General features: G+C 38.0%; 2 protein-coding genes and 1 non-coding gene across 3 annotated transcripts in view; 2 read left to right on the plus strand and 1 right to left on the minus strand.

Moving 5' to 3' along the window:
* LOC131316113 (DNA repair protein RAD50) overlaps positions 1–16,398 on the plus strand; it is an 18,084-nt gene continuing 1,686 nt past the window's right edge. Inside the window, exons 1-22 of the mRNA XM_058345392.1 lie at positions 1–418; positions 567–653; positions 1,591–1,758; positions 2,411–2,586; positions 3,337–3,451; positions 4,705–4,933; positions 5,065–5,243; positions 5,383–5,553; positions 6,460–6,564; positions 6,637–6,744; positions 6,845–7,056; positions 7,196–7,288; positions 9,290–9,417; positions 9,975–10,086; positions 10,214–10,343; positions 10,491–10,700; positions 12,073–12,281; positions 12,759–12,960; positions 13,197–13,366; positions 13,445–13,769; positions 15,633–15,758; positions 15,842–15,894. Coding sequence (XP_058201375.1) covers positions 296–418; positions 567–653; positions 1,591–1,758; positions 2,411–2,586; positions 3,337–3,451; positions 4,705–4,933; positions 5,065–5,243; positions 5,383–5,553; positions 6,460–6,564; positions 6,637–6,744; positions 6,845–7,056; positions 7,196–7,288; positions 9,290–9,417; positions 9,975–10,086; positions 10,214–10,343; positions 10,491–10,700; positions 12,073–12,281; positions 12,759–12,960; positions 13,197–13,366; positions 13,445–13,769; positions 15,633–15,758; positions 15,842–15,894 — 3,431 coding nt within the window. The 5' untranslated portion in view covers positions 1–295. The remainder of the gene's footprint in view (positions 419–566; positions 654–1,590; positions 1,759–2,410; positions 2,587–3,336; positions 3,452–4,704; positions 4,934–5,064; positions 5,244–5,382; positions 5,554–6,459; positions 6,565–6,636; positions 6,745–6,844; positions 7,057–7,195; positions 7,289–9,289; positions 9,418–9,974; positions 10,087–10,213; positions 10,344–10,490; positions 10,701–12,072; positions 12,282–12,758; positions 12,961–13,196; positions 13,367–13,444; positions 13,770–15,632; positions 15,759–15,841; positions 15,895–16,398) is intronic.
* The window catches only part of LOC131316114 (adenosylhomocysteinase), a 27,911-nt gene continuing 16,860 nt past the window's right edge, over positions 5,348–16,398 (plus strand). Inside the window, exon 1 of the mRNA XM_058345393.1 lies at positions 5,348–5,358. The gene's annotated coding sequence lies outside the window, so the exon portion shown is untranslated. The remainder of the gene's footprint in view (positions 5,359–16,398) is intronic.
* LOC131318214 (small nucleolar RNA snoR100) lies at positions 8,960–9,067 on the minus strand. Its single transcript, XR_009197550.1, has one exon. It is a non-coding gene; the product is annotated as a small nucleolar RNA snoR100 (small nucleolar RNA).

The raw sequence follows: 16,398 nt of genomic DNA on the forward strand, positions 1-16,398 counted from the left end.
TCTCTCATTTCCCCAAGGGACCTTTAAAATGTTTCATCAACACCCCTTAAACGCCACCCCTTTTTCTGCCACCCTTTCCCGTTCTACTCCACTAGCCACTTTCCCCCTCAGCTCAACTCCTAAAACCCTCTCTCCCTCTCCCTCTCTCTCTCTCTCTCAGCTCAACTCCTTAAACCCTCTCTCTCTCTCTCTCTCTCTCTCTCTCTCTCTCACCTTCAATCACCTATTAGATGTAGTGAATCATCTATATATATGTACTGAAAATCTGCACTTCACTGTGTGATAATCTGCGAAAATGAGCACGGTCGATAAGATGCTCATAAAGGGCATACGGAGCTTCGATCCGGAGAACAAGAACGTCATCACCTTCTTCCGCCCCCTAACCCTAATCGTCGGTCCCAACGGCGCCGGAAAAACTGTAATCAATAATTCTCTCTCTCTCTCTCTCTCTCTCTCTCTCTCTCTCTCTCTCTACATATATGTGTGTGTGTGTGTGTGTAGTGTACTTTGTTATAGTTGGATATCTTAATGGGTATATTCTGTTATTGGTTGTGTTTGATTTTCAGACTATTATTGAGTGCTTGAAGCTCTCTTGCACTGGCGAGTTGCCCCCAAATGCGCGGTCTGGTCACAGCTTCGTCCATGACCCTAAGGTCTCTCTCTCTCTCTCTCTCTCTCTCTCTCTCTCTCTCTCTCTCCGGTCCTGAATGATAGTTTACTATGAAAAGACGTGCTTCTGTGCATAACTTTTAAAATTTAGTAAAGAACTAATTCTGCAAAAAGACATGCAATTTGTGGATCAAAATATAGAGTACTTCCGTGCATAAATGTCACCAAAGTAAAGAACTAACTTCGCAGTGGACTGCCATTTATGAACGGAGTGGGTATATATTAGATGCCCGGGCACACTTCGATGCATGTTCAGATCGCTGTAGTCAAAAAACAGAAAAAGTAAAATCTTAAATTGAGATTCATTTGTAATTAAATTTGGGATGTGAAAAGTAGAAAATATATTTGGGATGTTGGTTTTTTTCCCTCCTTCTTGGCATTTTTTTAGGCCGTTAAAAGGGTAGATTGGGAACAAAATATGTGAGCCAAGTAGCCAACCTCAAAATTGACGTTCACACCAAAATGGTATCATGTACATATGTACTTGAAATTATTCTGAATGTATTGATGTACCATTTTTAGTAAGAGGGTGACTAGTTGTGATCTATATATATGAATCCTGTTTCTATAGACCGTTTAAGACCCTTTCTTATTGTTGTGTGTAGTCTAGCACTCCTCTGGTCCCATCACCATACTCTAAAATGGACCAGATTGGTCTATAAACATTGGATGGCATTTGGCCATATAATTTTTATGTAGGGTAAGTATTTTTGCGTTGGGAATAAATGCACACGCTAAGTTGTGTATATTTTTGGTAGTATTTGTGGATGTGGGCTGTAGGGAAACCATAAAATCAACAATCTGCATATTTGTTTGATATGAGTGAGTATTTGTTGATATGGGTTGCAGGGACTACATCTTTGTGTGTCTCCTGATGATACATGTATGTCTAAGTTTTGCAACTGGGCTGAATTCCTGTAGGTTGCAGGGGAGACAGAGACAAAGGGACAGATAAAGCTCCGGTTTAAGACCGCCGCGGGGAAGGATGTTGTGTGTATAAGATCATTTCAGCTGACTCAGAAGGCATCAAAGATGGAGTACAAGGCAATTGAGAGTGTGCTTCAGACAATTAACCCCCATACTGGAGAGGTACACCATTAATTTGTTTTGTTATAGTGCATTTTTGAGGTGCATGGTTCAAGTAAGGTTGTAAAGTTCGTTGGATATTGTTCTAGTTTCCATGTTATTATGTATCCAATGAAATTCTCAATTTAGCTTTTCAGACAATTAATCCTCATACCGGAGAGTAGCAAGTGGTTTGTTTCCATTGTGGGTTTCTCTGGTGCCTATTTCCACTTTTTTTTCACAAGTATTGATATTTGTATTTCATTATTATAGAAGGCATTAACAGGATACTGTCTGAGTATAAAAATGCTCGACAACTTCCTGTATAAACTTAAATAATGCATGGTTGAATTCCAAGTCCTACCTCACTCTTCCCAACACTGCTACCTCTCTCCCACAGATATCGTCCTCTGCCTGATCTTTGGTAATGCCTTTGACTACCCCTCTTTGGCGCTTCCTCAGATCCCACTTATTTTTCAGTGCTTGTCTCTACTTATTTGCTGTTTGATTATTGTCCGCTGTTTTCCTAGAGAAAGCTTATTTTGTTCATATTTCTGCTCGCCCAGGTAGTTTTCATTTTGTATTTGCTACCTAATAGTTACTTTGGTCACTTGTGATAATTTTGATAAATGGTCCACATCAATGCTAATGTTTTTGTTTTCATTTCGAGCTGCAGAAAGTTTGTCTAAGCTATAGATGTGCTGACATGGATCGGGAAATCCCTGCTCTTATGGGTGTTTCAAAGGCTATTCTTGAAAATGTTATTTTTGTGCATCAAGATGAGGCCAATTGGCCATTGCAAGATCCTTCTACCTTGAAAAAGAAGTTTGATGATATCTTCTCTGCTACTAGGTATTTGAGAACATCCTTTGACAACTGATCTAATATTGGATGTACCTCTTGAGATGCAATTTACTGCTGCAGTTTAATTTGTTGTGCACACTGTCAACTTTTTGCATGTGATGATACAACAGGCTTATCTTAACATGGCTAACATTGCTGCGCATATTGGGAGATTTAAACCTAGGGCACCCAATTGAAAACCAAATTGGAAGTAGTGAAGAGACTGGCCATGCTCATACTAGTATTGGAGGTATTATTTAACCGGCTTGGGTCAAGCTCTTAACACTACTTTGCATGTGTGACTTCCGACTTGCATGTCCAGCGTAAATAGTGGGTCCATACCCCGTCACAAGTAAACGAGGTGCACTTTTGGCACAAACACAGGGTACTCAATCAGTAAGTAAGTGGAGGATTTTGCCCAAAACCTTCCAAATCCTAGCTCTGAAGACTAACACTATGTTAACGCATCCTACTCAAAACTAATTGGCAAAGAGGGCAGAGCCAACCAAAGCTATATTCTAATTGTTAATGAAATATTAATGGATCTGAGACAAGCTCTTAACAAAAGCCTTAATAAAATAACATTCTGAAAAACTCTGGAAATAAAAAGAAAAAAAAAGGACATGAAGAAAGAGGGGAAACTAATATTAGCAGTCATGCAACATTTTACTCACTAACAGGGAAGCCCTTTTCTTGGGCCAGTCTGTTGCTTTTGAGTTGTACTCAATTGTTTTTACAAATACATTGATTTCAAGTTAGGTATACAAAAGCACTAGAGGTAATTAAAAAGCTTCACAAGGAGCAGGCTCAAGAGATAAAGACATACAAACTGAAGTTGGAGAATCTTCAAACTTTGAAAGATGCGGCTTACAAGGTATTCTGTTTGCTTCATTTTTCTAACAAGACATAAATGAAAGGTTTTTTTGGGAAGTTCTTTTTCATGTTGATAACCAGTTCCTTATGTTATCTAAATTTTACTTGTGACGAATATTCTTGTTTTCATCTCTGGCATTGTATCATCATTAAGCCGCTGTGCTATAGCTACTAGTACCATAACCACTGTTACTACTGCACATAGAAGCATGGTTAGTATTGTTGGAGTCTTCCCCTTAATGAGAGAGTGGGACCCTTGGATTCAGTCCACAAAACACAGCTGCCAACAGGAGTTGATGCGCCGTTTGGCACTTTTCTCAGACCACGCCTGCTGAAAATCTTTAATAGCTTTTGTTTATTTTGGCTTTCTGTGCGTGTAAATTCATGCATGTAGAGAAAGCTTTGTGGGTGTGGAGAGAGAGAGAGAGAGAGAGAGAGAGAGAGAGAGAGAGAGAGAGAGAGAGAGAGAGAGAGAGAGAGAGAGAGAGAGAGAGAGTTCATGCATTGCACTCCATTATTATGGGAGAATATCAAAATAATGTATTTCTCTCCATGGAACAGGCATTCCGGCCAAACCATGTAAATCTGGTGTCTGTAATTTGTGTGTGTGTGTGTGATCCCTTATCCCTTTGTCCCAAGTTAAATGTCCCCTATGGGAAACCGTGTAACTTTGCCCTAAAAAAATCGTATTTTTTGTAATATTTTTCAAACTTTTTGCACCGTTTGAAACTACTCACTGAGATCCTTTGCACGGTGCAAAAAAAAAAAAAAAAATCCAAAAGTAATTTATTTTTTAGGTCAAAGTTACACAGTCTCCCATAGGGAGCATTTAAATTGGGATGGAGGGAGTATTTACTATTTTTTATGGAATTCAACATTGAGCTTTTCCTGTGCTGCAAAAATTGGAAAATGCAAAAGAGACGAGAAGCAAGAAAATTGCTCTTCTTTCATCCACATGTACAAAAGTAGAACACTTGATTCTCCATAAATATGTTCATTTGAGCCGCATCCTATTTTCCCCTTTCTTGATCTTCATGTGTATCTGTGTTGCAGATGTTCTAGTTATTTAGTACATCGCTAAAAACTTTCTTATATGTCAACATTCTTGTCAGTTGAGCCCTTGTTCTAGCTACTGGTGTAAGATTAATGTTTGTTTCTTTCTGCCTTGAAATGCACGAAAACAAAGAAAACCAATGTAATTTTAATGAAATGGTGTAAAAGGATATGTTCCCATTGATAGTTGGTGTCATGCAGCTTCGGGAAGGCATATCTCAGGACCAAGAGAAAACAGAAGTATTACAAGGTCAATTGCAGGATCTGGAAAGAAACATCCAAACTATGGATGCTAAGATCCAGCACAATGAAGCAACATTAAAAGATTTGCGAAAACTTGAGAAACAGAAAATGTCCAAGACTGATGTGAGAAGCACTTTGTACAAGGTGAAGGAGGAACAACATGCGAATCTTGCTGAGGAGAATGAAGGTATGTTGAATAAGCACTGCTGATGCTATCATATCTGTGCTTTTCATAATTTCATTATTTAACGTGCACTGCTGTTGATGCTATATTTGTTGCTTGAAAATGCGGCTTTGATTGACTATATTTCTTTTCAGACACTGATGAAGAGTTGAAGGAGTGGAAAACCAAGTTTGATGAAAGGATTGCAATGTTGGAATCTAAAAGCAGCAAGCTGGAGAGGGAAAAGGACGACTTAGCAGCAAGAAGTTCATTGCTTAACATTGCAATTAAGGAATCAATCAAGGAGATCAGCAAGCTTCAAACTGAAGCTGAAGTAATGTTTAGGAATCTATGCATATTTTGATAGATAGAATACATCAAACAGATATCTCACTTCTCTCTCATTGAATCTTAATTTTGGCATCAAACAGATATCTCACTTCTCTCTCGTTGAATCTTAATTTTGGATCCAGGCTCATGTCTCATTGAAGAATGAAAGAGATTCACTGATTCAAAAGCTTTTTGCGAGACACAATTTAGGGTCCCTTCCGAGCACCCCATTCAGCAATGAAGTTGCTATGAACTTCTCAAATCGAATAAAATCGAGGTTCATGGATCTTGAGAAGGACTTGGAAGAGAAAAAGGTGGTTAATTTTCTTTCAGTCATTGTTTGTATGTTTCATCTCTGTGTGCGCGTGCGCGCATGCTCGCGCGCGGCGTTTCAGTGAGTTGTTTCGAATATCTAGAGGCTCAAAGATTCTTCAGATATATGAGGATTGTTGTAAAACTACTTCAGTGTAATAGAGTTTTATTCTTAATGCTTAAGTTAATGTATACGCCGTGGCTATACATTTATATTAAATGGTGCAACCCCTCCCACACACACACAAAGACAAAAGTTTTATTGTTGTTGAAAACTGTCATGTCATTGGGGATTTAAAGAAAACGTCACAATTTCCTAGCTACGTACTGGTTACATTCATTCTGATATTCTTCCTTTGGTTGTTCTGATGCTTGAGACAACAGGAATTGTTGGCTTAATTGCGCAGTGTATTCATGTTACCTTTCACGAACTTCATTAAGGTATTCATAATACTTAGACTCAGAATCAGTGATGGTATGTCATTCCCTGACCCTAAGAACAAATTGGCATGTCTGGCAAAGAAGAACACACTGGAATTTCTCTGGGTCCTTTCCTCATATCTATGTCTTGAGTTTGACTCCTACATGTTTGAATGAAATTTGATTCAGTTGATTAAAGGACTGGTACTTCATGGTAAAGCATGCCTAACATCTCAGAGACAATGAAGTTATGTGCTCCTCAGTTGTTCTCAACTTTTTTGTTTTGGGTAGACAAAGGTGCTTCTTTTTTCTTCTTTCTTTCTTCCAAGTGTTCCAAATTCCAAGACTGATCACAATCTGGATTTCCACCTGGTTGAGAAGTCCTGTGCATATGTTGTTTCATATGTGGCTGTCCATTTGTGTGACTCATATCTAGGCACAATATCATCTTTTATGATCATCATTGACCGGAAATAATGCTATTTCAGAAATCAAATGAATTGAAACTTAAGGTAGCATGGGATCGCTTCATGAATGCGAATGATCGTTGGAAAGACACTGAGGCTCAGAAACAGGCTAAAGTAGAGATCAAGGTATGCAATTAAGGTTCAAATACTGTTTTCTTCGCGCGACATTCAGGATATTCTAACTTGTGCTTAGTACAGAAAGGTATTTTGAAACGTATTGAAGAGAAGGAACGCGAACGTGATTCATATGAACTCCATGTTTCTAACATGAATCTGGCTCACATTGATGAGAGAGATAAGAACATGGTAATGATGATCCTGCTCAGTTGTTTCCTTTGGTTCCAGAAACTTAATTCTGGCTGACCCCATGAACATGTGTGATGAAAGGTGTCTTGAATCTTTGCAGCAAAATGAAATTGAGAGAAAGACAAACCAACTTGCTGGAAGAGAATTTGAATCAAATATACTCCAAAAGCAGAATGAGCTCTTCACCGTTGAGCAAAAAATTAAAGCTCTTAGTCGCGAGAAAGACATCATGGATGCTGATTCTGAGGACAGAGTTCTGCTGTCTTTTAAGAAGTCAGAGGTTGAAACTTCCAAGAAAAAGCATAAAAAGATGCAAGTCAAATCTCTCTCTCTCCCCCAATGGCTCTTATTTTTAGTTTGGCTGTGTATTTCTGTATGTTCTCATTATATTTCTCTCTGGTATATGCATGTATAGGTCTGTTTGGAGCTGATGTATGGTTTCGCTTTGCAGAATGGATGAAATCAGAGATAGAGTTAAAGGAGTGCTAAAAGGAAGGCTTCCTCCTGATAAGGATTTGAAAAACGAAATTGGAAAAGCCCTAAGGTTGTGCTAACCAAAGATGTTCCAGTTTAAGTTGGTATCTATTGAAGAAGTTGTTTTCCAGTGCCAAAAGTTTTGTTAATTAACCGGTAGAATTGGTGGCTTATTAAGGCGGCTTGTTAAGATTATTGTGAATTCTTTTTCCAGTCATTTTATTTTTGGTTTTAAGTGTTCGAGTTATGCAAGTTATGGTCAATCTGGTTTTGTTTTGAAATCTTCCTTCGATTATTGCTGTGTAGAGGTAAACCATATAGAGGTTATCTTTATATGCCTTGCATTCGTACTAGTTTAACATAATTAAGGGTGTTATTTCTCAGCTATGAAATTTTCTCTTGATTTTTGTTTTTCCAGTACAAAGTCAATTGGGTTATATGGTTTCTATACCTTGAGCAAAGTTCTTGAATGTTATGTTGATAATAATATTTCTCTAGTAGAACTAGAATGACATTACTTGATTAATCTTCGTTCTGATATTCATGTAAAACTAAATGTAAAGCAAGATATCTAAGATAAGTAGAAGGAAAATGGTCTTTTTACCTTGATTTTCCAATTGAGAGCATGCAGGCTTGATTCTGGAGAGTTTATATGGAGAAATCTGATGTGATAATGGGAAAACCATTCAAGGGTGGGCCCATTTTCTCACACTGGAAGGTGCAAGGAAGCTCAGATGGAGCCAAGACGTGTTCATGTATTTTGTTGGAGTTGATGGATATGTGCTTCACCGCTTTGAGAATAGTAGCACTCACCAAAGATAGGTAAACAGTTCACCTCCTCCCCCAAGAAGGGGGAATGAGGTTTTAGAAGGGGGAATGAGGTTTTAGAAGGGGGAATGAGTTTTAGAGAGGGGAGTAGTGGGTATAGCCATTCCCATCCTGCTTTGACTCCAATAGAAGTGGAATAGGTGATCAAAGATCAACATAGGCGGACCCCAGATCTTTGTTCAGTGGGAGTGAAATCTTACTTAAACCTTACATGGTGCAGGGTCACGAGCCATGGACTGATGGTGGTAGATGACATGGGCAATAGACCTAATGGTGATGGTCATGAGCTGGGGTTATGGAAAGAAAGATGAGGAAATTTGAAGGAAATAAAGAGGTAAAAAAGAGCTTAAGAGAGCAAGGCGAGCTTAATTAGAATGGCGAATAAAAATTAAGAATGAAATTAGGACAATACTATGGAGTTACCGCACAGATCAATGTGGGAGGTGTTCGATATAAGGACGTAATATACAGGTCAACAAATTAGCTTAATATGGTACTTTGAAGGGATTCGTGCCTGTGAGTAAGGAGGTACCATTGTCAGCAAAATTTTAGTTAAAGTTGTGTAGAGACAATGCCATTTTGATTTCGTGCTTTGCATTGTCACTCTTTGTCAAGAAGATGCGAGAGTACCATTTGCACTCTAATTTGAGATGTGCTTGAAGAGAATTGTTGTGGAGATAAAGAAGCTTCCTCAAACTCTGTGGCATCCAGAGCATCAACGATTTTGTTGCTGAAATGTCGATACACTTGTCTTGGATGTTTGGATAGTGGCCGCAACAACAACAATAGAACCCGTGTAGTCTCAAATCATTGGGGGTATGGGCGGGGGACGATTGGAGACAGACCTAACCTTTGGCAATATACACAAAGTGGCTGCTCTCAAAATACCACTGAAACAGTGGCCCCCTATACCTGTTTTGCTGTGGAACCATGCCCTCAAATCAAAGCCAAATGGCATCAGAGAAAGCAGGCCTAGAGACCCAATTCAATTTATGTGCACATTACCATGCTTCCTTCATTGATAATCCGGACCCAATTCATTTTTTCATGAAGTTAAACCACGAAAATGGTGCTATCATATTGTTGAGAAAAAATAATTTTCATCATAAGGAAACATATCAGCCCAAGATTTTAAGTTTGTAGGATGGAAGGCCATGTTGGTTTCTTAAGCATGGTGTTCATTTATTCCTTGTTTGAATGCATTATGACTCTGCCTGTTGTAATGGTACTTTCTTTTGTGCAGGGCTCTTGGAATGGAGTTTGATGACTTAAACTCAAAATCCCGTGAATCTGAGAAGGAGGTGAATATGTTGCAAATGAAAATACAAGAAGTCAATAATAACCTGACCAAACTTCACAAGGATATGGACTGTGAGCATCATTCCTCCCTCCATTAGAGTTATTTGTCAAGGCTGTAATATCTTCTTTTCTGCATGCAGGGTTCGTGTGGGTACTATTGTGTTTTAACTACATACTGAAGAATCTGAGATGAGATACCCTTGCTAGTAACAAATACATCTGATTATGATGTTTCCTTTCCAATGTCTGTGAAGCATGATCTTATTACTTCGGTAGCACTCTGATTGATCAGTTATGTGGTGTTTCCTATTTCTGTGTAGTGGAATACTGGAATACATTAACAAGAAGTTCGAATGCTATACTACCGAATAAACAATCTCTCTACAAGAAATAAAATGTTTAGTAAGATCATTAAACATTATTCTGGAATAAGCACAATGCTAACCTATATGTGGTCAAACCCGTAGAAGCAACCTGATCACTGCACCTCGAAATGAAGCTGGCTTTTCAGTTGGCATTCAATTTTTTTATTTATTTATGTTTCTTACCACTCTCTTCTCCTTCCACGCAGATGGATAAATTTGCTGCTTGACTGAGATTCGTTAATTTATCCTTGTGGTTGAATGCAGCTAGAAAGAGATTTATTGAATCGAGAGTTCAGTCCTTGGATCCGCAGGCTATTATTGACTCTTATCTTCAAGTTTTGGATTTGGCTAAAGAGAAAAGAGATATGCAGAAAAGGTACTTGGATTTGTAAACATTTCGCGGACAATGCACACGGTCCTGAATTCATTTTGGCAGCATTGCTCGTAACAAAGGCATCAGTTTGCTTAATTTTTTTTTCCATATTTTTATTCGTCGGGTACAGCAAATACAACATCGCTGATGGTATGCGGCAGATGTTTGATCCTTTTGAAAGAGTTGCTCGTGCTCATCATATTTGTCCATGCTGTGAGCGCCCTTTCTCTGCTGAAGAGGAAGATGACTTCGTTAAAAAGGTTGATCTGTTTCATCCTTTCAATCTCTGAGTTGATTTAGTATTAGGCTTGTAGCACCACTTTTTCACAGATGACATAATGTCTTTGTTTTCCTTGCCTTTCATGGTCTTTCACTCATATTGTTTCATATTAACTTGTACATTGCAGCAAAGGGTGAAGGCTACAAGTTCTGCAGAGCATATAAAAGTATTGGCTGTGGAGTCTTCAAATGCTGATTCCTCCTTCCAACAGTTAGACAAGCTTCGTGTGGTGTACGAAGAGTATGCTAAAATTGGCAATGAAACAATTCCTCTTGCTGAGAAAAAATTGATTGAACTAAATGAGGAGTTGGATAAAAAATCTATGGCACTCGATGATGTAATCATAAATTCTGGTCTTTCTTCCTCTTTTTCACTTCTTTAATGCTTGTAGCAATTATTGTGTTTTCATGTTAAGATGCCATGTTTATTTTAATGCTCAGAGGGACCTCACCTTTTGCTTCGAATCATTTCTAAGGCTTATACTAATTTCCCCCTTCAGTTAATCTGCCATTCCTCTTGGATGGCTTATTTTGGGTCAACACTGTCACATACTTGAATACCTCTTACTCTTGCTGCAAAAGGTCTGTTCTTCTGATGATAGCAACAATGTGGCCTCCGTTCATCTTTTATTTGTGGCTTCCTCTGTTCTTCTAATGATAGCAACAACGAGGCCTCTGCTCATCTTTTATTCGTTCCTTCCTTGGTTATGCATTGCACAAAAGTTTTCTGCTTCTGGTATTTCCTTGATTTCTGACTTCAGGTTATGCTATCCTCTGGAAAATCTTATCGAAGTTTTTGACTCGTGAGAGGGGAGAGTCAGGAGAAAACATTTGTTTTGTTTTTTTTGGCATTAAATTCTGTTCTTCTTTTGTGCTTTGGTTTAATGCTTTTCCACATGTATGTTTTTTACGAGATAGGTTTGGTATGTTAAAGCTGTATCTCCTGTCTTGTGTATTAGTTATTATATTTAGATTTTTAGTCCATGAATATTGTTAGGAGTAGTAAAGTATTAGTGAGAGGGTATTTCAGTCCTTTATGTATTTGTACATTCACTGTTTAAGTATAAGTCATACTCGTGTATTAGGGTTAATCAAACCCTAAACACTCTTTCCTCTCTCTAAAACATGGTATCAGAGCCATATCATAACCCTAATTCACCGCCACCACAGCCGCCGCGGTTCAATCATCGTCCCCGAGAACCCCAAATAACACCTTCAGTCTCCAAAACCCCTAGAAACTATCAAAACCCTAATGAAATTCAATCGATTTGAAACCCCCTGTCGTCGTTGCCGATCTACTCTTTCCCCGTCGTCGTTGATCTGTGTAGCTTCGAAAACCACTCTCGATGAGAATCCTGAAAATGCAACTGTTAAGATACCAACTATTTTGTAGTTCTTACGGTAAGTGTCACTTGCCAAAGCATCAGTGTATTCATTTCATTTTTATGTGGAGTTGATGACAATTGACAACTGTTTAATCTTCTGTTCACGTGTAAGCTGTGACAGTCTTGCATTTAAACTTGTCATTGCTTGTCTGGCAAATACTGCTTCTCCCTCCTCTAGCTTCTACTACATTTTCTTTCATATCTTGCTAAGTCGAACCATTGGTGCTGCTGCTAAATTTACTTCAGCAGTTTTGCTTCACGTATTTTTGGTTGTACACAATACTTTAGAAGATTCTGAGAGTTCAGAGAATGTTCTTACCTGCAGGTGTTAGGTGTTTTGGCTCAAATAAAGGCTGATAAAGACTCCGTTGAGGCCTTGGTGCCACCTGTAGAAAATGTTGACAGGCTTTACCAAGAAATACAGGCTCTGCAAAAGCAAGTTGATGATTTGGAGTATAAGCTTGATTTTCGGGGGCAAGGCGTGAAGTCTAAGGAGGAAATTCAGCTGGAGCTGAACACTTTACAGAGCACAAAGTATAAAATATTCGTTTGTGTATCGGTCCTTGAATAATTTGCTTTCCCTGATTGATGAACTTGAGAGGACAGAAGATTCTTTTTGCGAGCTCCATGGGCTGAATGTATTTTCCGTAGTTTTGTGGATTTAGAATTTTGTTTGTTATAGATGGTGGTTAACAAACTAATAAGGTATCACAGCAGACAATAGATCTCGTGTTGGAACCTCACCGCCCACCTGATAATTAAATACTAGCACATGTTTAGCCCGCTTATGGATGAGAGCCTGGCTACATGTGAGGGCGCGTGTTAAGGATTTAACAATGAGGTTACCCCTCGCTCTAATAGCTTAAGCATCAGATGAAATGGTGGTTAACAATCGGATAGCGTTTATGTACCTATCTTACTGTCTTGTCTAACCTACTCAGTAGCAGTATCTCTTCTTTTTGTTTGATATTTTTGCTCCCTTTTTTATTCTGTACTTTTGTTGACAATCAGGGACAGTTTACATAATGATCTGGAAAAGTTAAGAGATGAGCGCAGGGACATGGAAAATGACCTGTCAAATATCCGATTACGGTGGCATCGCCTGAGGGAGGATAAGGTGGAAGCAGCTAAACAATTGTCCAATGTGAAAATGGCAGAGGATGAGTTGGATCGTCTGTCAGAGGAGAAAAGTCAAGTCGATCTTGATGAGAAGGTGTTTCCTTGAGGATTAATTTTTTGTCTGACAGCTCTTATGACTTGATGATGTACTTGGAGACTTTACAGGCCCTGCGTGACTGCTAAATCCTGCATTGCTAGATTGTTGAAGCACTGAAGCTAAAATAAATGGGATCTGCATCTTTGTCATTATATTTCCCGCCAATTCGCTAAACTAGTTGCATATTTATAATTATTATGCATATGTCACACTTTGTGCTTTTAAAATTTCAGCATTTGGCAGAGGCTCTTGGCCCTTTATCCAATGAGAAAGAAAAATGGCTTGGTGACTACAATGATTTGAAAGGCAAACTCAATAGTGATTATGAGGAACAGGCTGAGGTTAGAAGAAATTATCAGCAGGGAGTTGAAACGCTTCTTGGACTGACGTCTAAGATCAAAGAGTATGCTATCTGGAGCTTAGGAGTGATTTATGTGGTTCTCTTGTTGGTGATATTGATCATTAATCTATTGTCTACCAGGTACTATGATTCAAGAAAAGGAGATAGGCTGAAGGAACTGCAAGAAAAACAAACTTTATCGGAATCTGAACTTGGAAGTTGTGAGATAAGGAAGCAGGAAATTGTGGCCGAGCTGGACAGAAGTAAGGAATTGATACAGAAACAAGTTGAGGTAAAACGCAATATCGAGGACAACTTGAAGTATAGGAAAACGAGGGATGAAATAGATGAGCTCACTCGTGAGATAGAATCACTTGAAGAAAAAATGATGAAGATTGGTGGGGTTTCCACCATTGAAGCGGATCTGGTAAAGCTCACTCAAGAAAGAGACAGACTTCTTTCAGAGGTATGAATCCAGCTGTAAATATTTATGCAGTCACTTACCTTAAGTCTAACTGGTTGCATTTAAATATTGGTGTCATAGTCAGTTGCTCTTTCCTAGAATTAAACTAATTGGTTGGCATGCTGTTTTTTTTTGTTCTTTTTGGTAAATAGGTCAGCATGCTGTTAATAATACAAAAGCTAGATTTGAAGCAGTGTTTTGAGGCATTAGTTTATCAGTTTTGTGTTCATAGCAGTTATTCTTGTTAGGTGTTTGACATTGCCTTGGATTTAACGTGTTTTTATTTAAAGAGCTGAGGTGAGATGAGCAACATATGCAGCCAATTACCAAGTCAGATTCAAGGCATATGGAGTTTGAGTTTAGTTTATTTGGATGCTATAGTATACAAATGCATTATTATGTATCTGCACAATATAACAATGACTACACATGCACATTGTGCTAGGGTTGCCTGAGAGCCAAGCTGACCCAGCCTACTTTTGTCCAATTGGTTCTGTTTAGGGGGAGTCTTGGTTTGGACCCTGGATTAGGCAACAAGCAACCAATATTAACTTGTCTTGGTTGTGTTTATTGATTACCTTATTTGGGTAGACATATGTAACCTGTTGTGTATAGTGTCTTGAGGACAATGGCGGCTCCGGAATTTTTCCCGGGGTTTTCATAATTGAGTAACTTAAACTCTATCAATTTTATGTAAATCACACATAAGAAAATTAGTACATTAGTATAACGCTCTGACACGAAACATTAAAAAAAAAATCACATTTCTTTTGCCTTAAATGCCTTAAATTTAGTTTTTCATTCTTTACTCGCATCTATAAATTGGAAATTCATCTTTTTCGTAACAACCATGCTTTGGGTTGAACAGTACATTATAAGATGTTCAACTTTAACGGACCAGAGTGTTCAAAATTGATTAATAGGGTGTTCAAAAAATGGGTTGAACTTGAAATGTATAAATTACCCTGTTTGTGAGAAATAATTTAGGGTGTTGAGTGTTCATTTGCATACCCATGGCTCAAGGTAGAGCCGCCTGTGCCAGGGGATGCCATGTGTCCCGTTGACTTTCACCGCAAAATGGTCATAACATCACCGCAAAAAGATGCTACAAATCACCACAAAAAGATGTTACAAAATATCACAAAGGGCGTATCAACCACAAAATGACCTAACATTTTCACCGCTAGGGGTAGTATTTTCAGCTCCATGATGCATAATATTTGAAATACTTTGTGTCTCACCTCATGCATCCACCACAAATTGGTACAACATTCAGGATAACACATTTTCCTTGCGATGTTAATTTGATATGGAAATTATTACACAAGCAACAAAATGCTGGATAAGATTACTAATTTAAGCAGCAATGTTTGTGAAAATCAAATCACTAGACAAGTATTTCTGTTGTCCTTCTGTTAGGTTTTCTCCAGCTACCTTAATTCAGCAACAATTTGAATCTCACTTCCTTTTCTTTTTCTTCAGAAAATAGGAACTAATAATCTAAAGGCGTAGTATATATGAGCCCAAAATAGAAAGGAAATGGAAAGGTATTTTGTCTTTTTATATTGATTTATTTGGAATTGTTTTTGATTTTACAAACCAACTGGTTTCATTTGCAAATGTTGTGAGAAATTTGTTATCATAGTGTAGTTATGAAAGCAGTAATTTAAGATATTAATACTTAAGATGAAATATGTGGTTTCAAAGTGGTCACTTTAACTTGGAAATTGTTGAATAATGCTGTCAAAACTTTTTCCCCTTAACTTGAATATTTAAATTTTCCTTCTACCTTTGGTTGTATCAAATATTTCCAGGCGCTTATTGCAAAATGCAAGGAAATAATGGATAACTTGTGATGTTTTGTAGTTAAACAGGTGCAAAGGTACAATGTCTGTATATCAGAGCAATGTTTCTAAGAATAAAGTTGATCTTAAACAAGCACAATACAAGGACATTGACAAACGGTATTATGATCAGCTAATCCAGCTCAAGGTGAAACCTTTTTCTTATTGCCTCATTATTCAATCTGTTAAAACTTTACATTGTATGATTAACTCAATAGACTTTTGCAACAGACAACTGAGATGGCAAACAAGGACCTGGACAGATATTACAATGCCCTTGACAAGTAAGCTGGCCTCATATTTATGCTTATACTCTCCTTTTGTTTGCTTCCTCGTGGAGTTAATGTTAGCCGACATTATTTGACACGTTTTAGTTACAGTACTGCACTTCCTGTCTTATCTTAAATTGTCCCAATTTTCTTGTCTCTAATTGGCTATCGTTCCCCTTAATCGGGTCAACAAATGATGTACTTTTGTGGAAAATGTTTCAAAACCTTTCGCCAATCAATTGGACGGAGTTTACAAAATTGCAAGGAGAAATGATAACTTGTACTGTAACTTATGGATGGTCTTTGTGATGTCTAAAATAGTGGAAATTGACAAACAAATTTGGACGGGGAGAGTATGTATTAAAAATTAATGACCATAAGTAGTGTTTTAGGTTACGTTGCTTTTACTAATGAGACAACATTGTGCGTGTGGGTGTTAACCCAGATTGACGAAACATGAAATCGATGGTCAACTTAGTTGGATGAAATAGGTTGTAGGTCTGAAATGGCATTTCTCCT

Source organism: Rhododendron vialii, chromosome 2a (assembly GCF_030253575.1).
Source record: "Rhododendron vialii isolate Sample 1 chromosome 2a, ASM3025357v1".
NCBI lineage: Eukaryota > Viridiplantae > Streptophyta > Magnoliopsida > Ericales > Ericaceae > Rhododendron > Rhododendron vialii.